We start from the raw sequence: 10,426 nt of genomic DNA on the forward strand, positions 1-10,426 counted from the left end.
AAACACAGATTAAAGTCACGAACAAAGAACAAAAAAACCTCCATGCATACCACCTACAAAGATGGCACAAGCAATGTGTTAAAATTACATTTATTTTAAAAACCTCTTAAAGAATGGAATATACATTATAACTTTGTAAGTCATCCTATCAAGCTTTTAGTGCTCTGATTAAGCTCTCCAATAGCTGAGGAGACACCACGCTTTTACAAATACCTTTACTGGAGTATTTAAGCAATTAGCTCACAGTTGTACACAATTTTGCGACTCTGTGCGTATAGGCACAAGCCAGTGGGCTGAGAACCAGTGAATAGAATCAAGTACGCAGGGAAAATCTGAAGCACAAAGCTCCTTGTATTTTTAGGCTAGGGGTTCAGTAAAATAAAGTATAGCTGCAGCTGCAGGATGAGAGTGGGAGTTGACAAAGCCAAGCAGATAATGGCCATCTTTGAAATCTGATTAAAGAGGTTGCTTCCACCATGGAGAGTTCAGGCTGGCAGTGCATATGGATTCAGGAAGTCTTTAAGTACCAGTCTCTGCTAAAAAATGAACAATACAGAAATTTCAGCTTCCATTCACCTGTCACAGCCAAGTATTTTCACTTCCTTTTAGAGGGAAGGGGAAGAACACCTAATTTCAACAGGGATACGAGTAGAGAAGTAAAAGCTTCTATAAAACACATGCAGAAGAGGAATCTGAACCACTCCCCCATCTCAAGTAATATTTGAATCACTCTGAATGTCATTAACGCCTTGGTTTTTTGTTAGAAGCCTGATCTCATCTGCACTTTCACAGGAGTGCCTGTTTTGAGTATTACACCAGACTGTATGTGAAGCAGCATGAAAATTCAGGTGGTCTTGACTCAAGAAAAATGCTGTAAGCATCTCTAAAGGACTTACCTGGTAGATGAAGTGGTATTTGAAGTCTGAAGAGCAGCTGACAGTAAAATACAAAGTGTAAAAACTTTGTAAGGGTTTAAGCCCTTCTTAAATACTTCCACTGTTACTTCCTGTGCAACAGACAAGTATTTAGAGTAGATTCAACAATATTAGATTACTGCTTCTATTACTAGTACAACTCAAGTAATAGATTTTGAGATTCTAGTTTGTGAAAGCTGAAGCTTAACTTGAGAATACACTTGGCCCAAAAGTTGTCCCTACCCTGAGTAGCTATGCATCCAAGTCCTTCAAAACACAAACCAGCGGAATTTATAAGATGTTCTCCATTTCCATTTCTTACTGCTGTCTCTAAGTAGTTTAACAGATGGAACTATTGTAGACCACACTAACAGAACTAATGCTTCTTCATTAAAGAGATGAATAGAGTAAGACAGTTTTGTATAAAAAAACATATGAAAGGTATAATACACGCATCAAACCAAACCACATTTATTTCATCAGTCACAAGTGCAAATATAGCAACAAGTCAGTTCAGCAAATTACAACACATAGAGAAGAATGTAATGTAAATGCTAAGTACACTGACAGACCAACATCAAAAGAGCAGCAAAAACCAGTTTCTTCAAATAAAAACTTCTATTCTTTTTACCTGTAATCTAAAATGACATAATAAATCTAGATCAGGAATGTCTCTGCTAACTCATGTTTAGCCAGGTATTCTGTTATTAACAGTTTGCGTTATCCAGTGTGCAAAAGGCCTGTCCAAGCTTCTTATTAACAGATGTTTTGGTTTTAAGCGACTTTTACCCAATATTTAAATAGTACAGTGCTGATACTAGTTAATATCTTCTGCTATTTGATAGTACAAATTTAAGAATATATATTTAAAAAAACTAAGTCCAATTTCAGTGTACATGTACAATTCTGTCTGAATCCAAAGTGGGCAACATTAAAGACAAAATTGATTTTTTTTTTTTTGGAAAAAAAAGAAAAAAAAAGGATAGACACAAGTCATCTCAGGTTTTTTTGCATCATCTTTAAATCTGTAGTTAAAATATATGCGGTACTTAAGTATAAAATAGAAAGCATTCCCATTAGGAAGATACTGCAGTGTAATTAGCCTTTTTTCCCTACCACTTAGTAGCCAAGGAACAAGATTTATGCTTAACACCCAATCACTATTTTGCTTTACAGAAAAGCAAAAGTTGACTACCAGTATTAGCATCAGAATTTTTACACTGGAAATTTAGTTAGACTTCTTCTTCATTATGAGTTGTTGCTTCTTCTCTTTTTCTTTATAGGCAATGAATTGAGAGTCTGTACCAAAGATTCTGTCCCACCACGTGAAGGTTGAAGCATAATTGCCGATAAAGTTCATGTGATGGAAATCATGAAAGCGGGCCCCAGCATAGAAAGGCACCAAATGAAGAGGGTTCAGCGGAACATCATAGCCACTACAGGGGAGAAAAAAAATCAACTATAGTAAGGATTTTTCCCAGACATAAACCACAAAATATAGAGACTAACATTATTTTTATAAAATGATTTTTTGGTATGGTAAGGCCCTGAGGTAATCACTTGTAATACTGGCTTAATAGGAAAACAAGATTCCTCCTATCCTAGCCAAATGCCCCTGTAAACTATCCCACAATGGCTTTGGCACTTTCCGACCTTTTCACCTCAGCTGACTGGCAATACAAAAAAATTTAAGCAAGTCACCTAAAAAAATCACAGTGGCTAACTTCCTGCTAGCTTAGCAGCTTTAACTGACTCAAGAGTGATGTTAGGAATCACAGAATCATAGAATACCAGGTTGGAAGGGATCTCAAGGATCATCTGGTCCAACCTTTCTTGGCAAAAGCGTGGTCTAGACAAGATGGCCCAGCAGGAAGGAGGAACAAGAAGTAAGAGCATCTTTTAGCAACAATCTATGAACATTAGCTCAGCTGCTCATCAAGCAGCATCTCAAATCAACTACAATTTTAGTATTTTTACTCTTACTTTCAGCTTACTGCAAATGCTCAATATGTTTAAAATTCAAAATATACAATTAAAGTAATATTAAAACCAGAACAGTTTGCTTTAGAGGGGTTTCAACTCTTTTGCTTAGTAGTACAGGAAAGCATCTTACCACCACCTAGTGGGGAAAGCACAAGGTAATTTCTTATAAACACCTCATGCAGACAACAAACTGATAATTATCAAAGGAGATTCATATTTTGCATCAATCACTTCATGGTATGTCACAACATATACTTCTCAGCCTATAAGCAATATATTACTAAACCAGCAATGATTTGTACGATGACTTCATTAGTAGCTTATGTTCCACTAAAACACTTGACACTCAGCTTAATAAGGCAGTATATGCTTCATAATATATTTACAGATACAAGGTCAAGTGTAATACTAGCATTTAAAAATGAACTCTTACTGTTCCCTTCCACAGGAAAGAAAAACTCACTCATTTGCAGATGAGCCCAACTAAGCCTATTGGGATTTGCACTAGCATTTTGGAGTCAAATTAGAAAGAAGTCAGTTTTACTACAGAGACAAGAAGTCTTGTCCTTTGTATCTACAACAAATAAATTAATAAGCAAATAAATAAAAGTAATTTATATATTTATTTTAAAGACACTCAGTGGTTGTATAGACTAAAATTTCTCTTGTCCAGGAAAACTCTCTGACAAAGTATTATTAAATGGAAAGAACTCTTGCTGGAATGTTGCTTTTTGTAATTAATTTTTGGTATTCTAATATGCATAAGATCACTTGTACACCAAATATCAAGAGCCAGACATCCTGATGAGGCACGTAGCTTCCGAAACCCTCCTTGAGATGCTCTAGCTGACAGTCTGCACTCTTTTAATCAGCAAGATTTGCTATTAACACTACCTCAAAATAGAAAACAGTGGTAACTGTTCAGGTTGTATTATTCTTTGTAAGATGCATAAATGCATTTCAGTGCAAAATAAACAGTAAATCTGAAAGAGGCAGGTAAGTTGGAGACAGGGAGAAGAGAAAAAGCAATTATTAAAAAGCAATGAGGATTTCACCTGTGTACGTCAATGGTTTCCATTAAGCGACATATCACCCAGGCCCACAGAAGAATCACATGGTTACAGAAAACAACAATTCCAATAAAAAAGCCAGTTCCAAGGATAAGTGTTTCCAGAGGATGTGCATATTCTGCTTGCATTCCAAATGGAGACTAGAAAGAGATAGCAGACAGAAACACAGTCACCATTTTCAATTTTACATATGCCAAAATCAGAATCAGCGTTTTGTGGTACTCTCATCTTCCCATTACCCCACAAAACTACAATAGGACAAATGGAATGATGTTGGGGGCAAAGGAAATGGTATGATTGAGCAAGGGCCTTAACACAGGTGTTCAGATCCTCACTGGGAAAACAGTGTTCCAGGGTCATAAGTATTATCATTCCATTAGTGACTCCAAACACTTCACTACTAGTTGAAAAGTTGAAAACTTTTATTTAGGCTTACCATTACCCCAGGCCAAAGTGTTATTTCAGGAATATTAAAGTGTTTGGCAAGCTCCTATCAGCTTTGTTATAAATCCAGTCTTGGAAGCAGAAGAAAGAAGGAAGCCAAAATATTCTCAGAATCAGGATTCACTTAGAAATTTATTTTAAAAACAAAAAAAGCCTCATCTTTGATGATTTTTTTTTAAAGTAAATTTGTACTGTTCAAATGTTATTTTGAGATTGAAATAAAACATTTTCTTTCCTTTATATATACACACACGCACACCAGTCATTCCTACCTTTGGTTTACCAAAAAAGACATTCCATAGACAGTTTTCAAAAACAGAACACCACACAAGGAACAGTTTAAAAAAATTTAACCTAATGTTGAAGGTTGTAAATTTGATTATCAGAAAAAAATAAAATCCACTTTGGCTTAAGGGCAATTTTAAAATCTTCACCTTTTACTATCACAGAATCATTCAGGTTGGAAAAGACCCCTGGGATCATCAAGTCCAACCATCAGCCCTACTCTACAAAGTTCTCCCCTACACCATATCCCCCAACATCTCATCTAAACGACCCTTAAACACATCCAGGGATGGTGACTCCACCACCTCCCTGGGCAGCCTATTCCACTGTCTGACCACTCTCTCTGTGAAAATTTTTTTCGTAATGTCCAGTCTGAACCTCCCCTGTTGCAGTTTAAAGCCATTCCCTCTTGTTCTATCGCTAATTACCTGTGAGAAGAGACCAGCACCAACCTCTCTACAATGTCCTTTCAGGTAGTTGTAGAGAGCGATCAGGCAAAGTTTTTAGTGAAACAGCCATTAGCCTACAAGGTCAATTCTGTGTGAACTGCTAACCACTCTCAAGAATAACGGCCAGAAGCTGCTCCTGCTAGAGACCTGAGGGGCTGCCAAGAGCAAGAGGAAAACAGCAGCTGCTGCTGCAGATGTACGTATCTATGCATGCATCAATCAATACCAAACTTCTCTATCACTGGCAGCCTGTATAAACCACCCCTGACCCAGCAGCTTGCAGTTTACCTTATGCACAGTATAGCTTATACACAGCAGTACACAAATACAGCAGCACTGACTTCCGTGATCCAGAGACAGTGCCATCTAAACACAACTATACAAACTGTAAGGTGTAAGCACTGCTGGACCCTACCTGGCTCAGAACAGTGCCACCTTCAGTCAAGTGTGGCTCATTACCTTGTGCTCAGTGTTGGCTCCAACACCGTTAAATGCAGAACCACCCAAAATATCTCTGTACTGCACTGTGCTCTTGATGCAGTACCACACAACTGGCTATACTGCTTCCAGAGGCCCATATCCAGAGCTATAATCCCTCCCTGAATCAAGTACGCTGCATGTATGATGCACACATCCAGGCCTTGCTGGAGCTGCCTGTCTGGATTGTGTTCTGGGGATCAGTATGCTCTGGATAACACCCTAGGTGGTAAAAGAACTGGCAAACCATCAAACCCAGAAACCTGCTGTTTCCCCTCCCCTAACAATGAGACCTATAAATACGCTTTTAAAAGCCTGCTTCACCTAGGTCAACAGATACAATCAAACTTTAGCAAGAGTGTGATCTTTCATTGCCATTAAATGAAATAAAGGAGGTGTTTTCAGAAACAAAATGGAAGACTGTTCTTGACAAAGAGCTCAAGACATCTATCCTACTGTCAGAGGGATGCAAAATTCTTAATTCTTTCAAATAAGACATTTAAATAAATTGTATGAAACCGCATATACTAAAAACAATTAAAAAAAAAAGATCAAGGAATACATACAACAAACTCATGGTGAACCTTATGGATATACTTGTATATTCTCTTGTGATGCAGCAATCTATGCAGGAAATAGTGCCAGGCATCCTCAATCACTGCACATCCAAAACACTGGGCAACCAGAACGTACCTTTAAAAAGGAGAAGAGCTATTAGTTATAAAAAATATTAGCAGATGTACAATCCCAAAAGAGAAAATAGTTTATATGTTAGTAAGGGTGGGAAATGTTTACGCCTATTACTGACTAAATAACAGCACGTTGACACTACCTCTTTAACATACTAAAAATATTAACCAGTTACAAGGGCTACTGTGCTTATCAGCTCATCTGTTGATATGCTGAAGTGAGTTAGCATGCGGTATAACAAGGTGTCATTTCAATGTTACACACACAGTCTACAGAGAACACTCATAGACGGTGTAAGACCTAGATATAAAAATATAGAGCTACAGCAGCTATCTAAACCAGACACAAAATAGCTTTCCAAGAAAGACAACCTTCTGTTGTAAAGAACCACTCTAGGGGTGGGGGTTGGGTGAGGAAGCGGCATTTACAACTAATTTAGCTTTGTTTAAAAGTATATCCGTTTACTGCAAAAAAAGGAGAATGTGAAGCAGGTGGTACATTCTCTCCTTTAAGGAACACACTGCTGCTATGATCTAAAACAAGGTGGAGAGAAGAAACACTTAGGAAGAGTCAAAAAATTTTGGATAAAAAAACCCCAGAAAGTCCAATATTTTTAAGTCACACCACCACGAATCTTGTTTTGCTTCTATAAACTCCATCCTAATCTCTCTTCTTCTGAGTATCAGAACAATTTGGAGCCATTTAAAAAAACAAAAAAAATCTAGAAAGTTCTAATTAGCTCTTAATAGCATTTAAGTATCAACAGAAGCAAATTAACAAACAGTTTACATCACCAAAAGCTTATTGTTAAATATTCCACACCTCCAACTGTATGTAACTCAGCATCAACATATGAGAAAAATCTACCTACCATCTAGGCATCTCTTCCCACTCATATGGGATGTTAAAATACTCCGTGAAGTAATAGGTGCCACAAATCAGAGGAAGCTGAATGAAAAAGTGATTGAAGAGGAGCGTTTTGAAACACTTCCACTGTTTTTCCCATGTTTCTGGTTTATCCTAAGAAGAAGCAAAAAGAATTGGTTGTGTTACATATTTCTATTGCCCATAACTGAAGTGCTGCAAAAATTACTTTGGAGGCAGTTTCATTTCGCTTTGGAAGACACACAGCAGGTCCTCCAATAACACAAATTAACACAGGCAATACAAATTACATGGGATTGGATTCAGTTTCATCAAAACCTCTTTTTCTAAGCTAGCTTTCTATAAAATTTAAAGTAAGCCTCTCAATGGAAGTTGTCTTTGTCAGTCGCCCCAAACTATTCTTGTTATTTCATTGTTTGTAATTAGCAGGAACATTTAACAGTTTAACTCAAATCCAAGTTTGCTTTTCTTCTTCACACCACAGAATGTATTTCCATAGCTGAAGTAATACAAAGGGAAGCTGAAGATATAAGCTTATGAAGAAATAAGTTGTCTTGAAAACATTCAGTTTTCGCAGGGAGACGTTTTACCAATTACTGCAGTAATTTCAGAAGCTGGTATTATTAATTTCCAATTCATATTACAAAAAACTGGGGGAAAACAATCATCTTTAGGCATTGGATGTGCTTTTAATACCAATTACAAGCGTGCAGTCCATCCCAGGCTTTCTCCATTGTTAAAATACTTCAAAATCCTTTCAAGAGGGTGTGCATTGAGGTATTTTGAGAGAGACACCTGCTATTAAATAAGCACACCACGTAATTCTTTCATAATACTAAGACACACCTCTACCACCGGATGCTATGATACACACCATCCCCTGCTGATGCATAAACCGTGTATGTAACCCTGTTAGCAAAGACTGATATACCCTTTTCTCTCTATACCACCATGGTGAAAAGGATACCCTCCCTCAGAAAAATCCACTTCTCTCCTCATACACATTGTAATTTTGCTCTGTTACTTCCAGGATGTCCAAGTCATAGAGGAAATAGAGTCATATAAATTGGAAACTAGGATACTGCAGTTATATGTTCTACTTCACATGTTCAAAAACAAATCAGGAAGTGTGTAGTTCACACCTTTGTCTTACCTGCTGAATTTTATACTTTTGCATGTATGGTATAAACTGAAAGACGAATCCAGGTACACAGAGCAAAAAGTATGCAGCTTCATGAACTATAAGTGATCCCCAAGTTGCAATCTGGAACTTTGTGTAGTTATCCAGCATGTAATTCCAGGCATTTTTAAATGGCTGCTGCAGGGGATTGTCAGGCAAGAAAGAGTCTATATATTCCACCGCCAGATAAGCAGAGTTCAAGATATTAACGCTGTCGTTCATTGCCATCATTCAAACATAAAACATCACAATTACAGTTCTTCTACAGTTGTCTATAAGTAACCTGCAAATTTTGAGAAAAATTGAATAAACAACAGTTAATCTTCAGAAAAAAAAAAAAACATTACCTATCTTAGTTGTTGCCTAGCTTTAAAGTACAAACAGGGAAGGGAAAGACAGATTTTCTTTCTACAGAATAGTGTAAAAGAACAAAACTTAAGATTGGTTTGAGAGGTAATCAGCTCTCAAGTTTTGAGATTAAGAAAGCAAAAGGATAAAGAAATATTCATTATTACCCATTTTATTTCAATTTTTTTTTTAGAATAATTATATCCTGTACTAAAAGAGCACAGAAAGATTCAAACCAGATTTGGAAATTAAATTAACTGTGATCTCTTGATTATCCAGCCTCATTCTTCTCATAGCTATGAGCCAGAATCCACGCAAACTACATCAACACAGCAGACTGCCTTTAGACTGTAGCTAGCTTGGGGCAATCCACCTTCCCATAAGTAATGGAGCTTTCATTACAGCTTCCAAAAGCATAGAGGCAGCATTCCTGCTGGTGCCCTGAACTTCTGCCATTTCCACAGAATAGGCTGCTTGTTGGTTTGGGTTGGAAGGAACCTTTAAAAAGGTCATCTAGTCCAAACCCCTTGGGATAGACAGGGACATTTTTCACTAGATCAGGTTGCCCAAAGCCCCATCCAACCTGACCTTGAGCACCTCCAGTGATGAGGCATCCACAGCTTCTCTGGGCAACCTGTCCCAGTGTCTCACCACTCTCATGGTAAAAAGTGTCATCCTTATGTGCAATCTAAACCTACCTTTTTTTAGTTTAAAACCATCACCCCTTATCTTGTCACTACAGACCTCAGCAAAGTCTTTCTCTATCTTTCTTATAAGCCCCCTTTATATACTGAAAGGCCGCAGTAAAGTCTCCCCAGAGTCTTCTCTTCTCCAGGCTGAACAACCCCAACTCTCTCAGCCTCTCTCCACAGGGGATGTAGCCTCTGATCGTCCTCCTGGCTCTCCTCTGGACCCCCTCTAACAGGTCCATCTTCCACTCTAAAATGCGTATACAATATACAGGCCAGAGAACGCTGGTTAGTCCCCAGCTGATACACTCAGACTAGGTCCAACATAAATAACGCACCAAGCTCGGTGTCCAACAACATTAGTTACCATTTGTCTTTCTTATGAACAGCACCAAGATACTACCATTTCTTATTAACAGTAAATACATCACAGCAGATGCCACTTTATTAACGTTAAGTACATCACAGCAGATGCCGGGGAAGCTTACAACCCCAGCTCCTGAACCGATGGGCACGCAAGGCTACTCACCCTCCCAAGAAAGCCGCCGGCTAGCCGAGGGGCCAGCGGCCAGGTTGCGCCTGGATCGGACTCGTCCGTCCCGCCCAGCCCGTGCGAGGGCCCTGCGCGGAGGCGGACAGGCCCGGCACACGCCGCGGGCAATGCCCAGGGCAGACGCCCGGCCGGCGGCACCCGCGCACAGCCGGGACTCCACCCGCAGCCACGGCACGGGGGTCGCACCAGGAGGAGCCCCACGGCCCGGCGGGCTGGCACTCGCACCCAGACAACGGCACGGGCACCCCCGCGTCAGGCTGCGCCCGCCCGCCCTCGGCCTCCCCCGGCGGCGGAGCCCACGCGCCCCCTCACCTGGGTGACAGCGGCGGCCCCTCACGCCACGGCGGAGGCAGCAGCGGCAGCGGCGGCAGCGCCCGTGGCCAGACTAACAACCGCCGGGGCCGCCGGCTCTTCAAGGGCGCCCTCCCATTGGCCGCGCAGCAAAGCCCCGGCGCGGCG

General features: G+C 39.7%; 1 protein-coding gene across 2 annotated transcripts; it reads right to left on the reverse strand.

Moving 5' to 3' along the window:
• Positions 1–1,369: 1,369 nt before the first annotated feature.
• MSMO1 (methylsterol monooxygenase 1) lies at positions 1,370–10,426 on the reverse strand. 2 transcript variants are annotated; one of them, XM_074866528.1, is made up of 6 exons: positions 10,280–10,426; positions 8,351–8,660; positions 7,184–7,332; positions 6,189–6,315; positions 3,953–4,107; positions 1,370–2,350 (listed from the first exon to the last, which is right to left on the reverse strand). In XM_074866528.1, exons 2-6 carry the CDS (start codon positions 8,606–8,608, stop codon positions 2,143–2,145), a joined length of 897 nt encoding a protein of 298 aa, XP_074722629.1. In that variant the 5' UTR covers positions 8,609–8,660; positions 10,280–10,426; the 3' UTR covers positions 1,370–2,142. The 2 variants fall into 2 exon arrangements, with proteins under 2 accessions (XP_074722629.1, XP_074722631.1); XM_074866530.1 differs by lacking the exon at positions 10,280–10,426 and adding an exon at positions 9,944–10,109.

This window comes from Strix uralensis, chromosome 4, assembly GCF_047716275.1.
Source record: "Strix uralensis isolate ZFMK-TIS-50842 chromosome 4, bStrUra1, whole genome shotgun sequence".
NCBI classification, from domain to species: Eukaryota; Metazoa; Chordata; class Aves; order Strigiformes; family Strigidae; genus Strix; species Strix uralensis.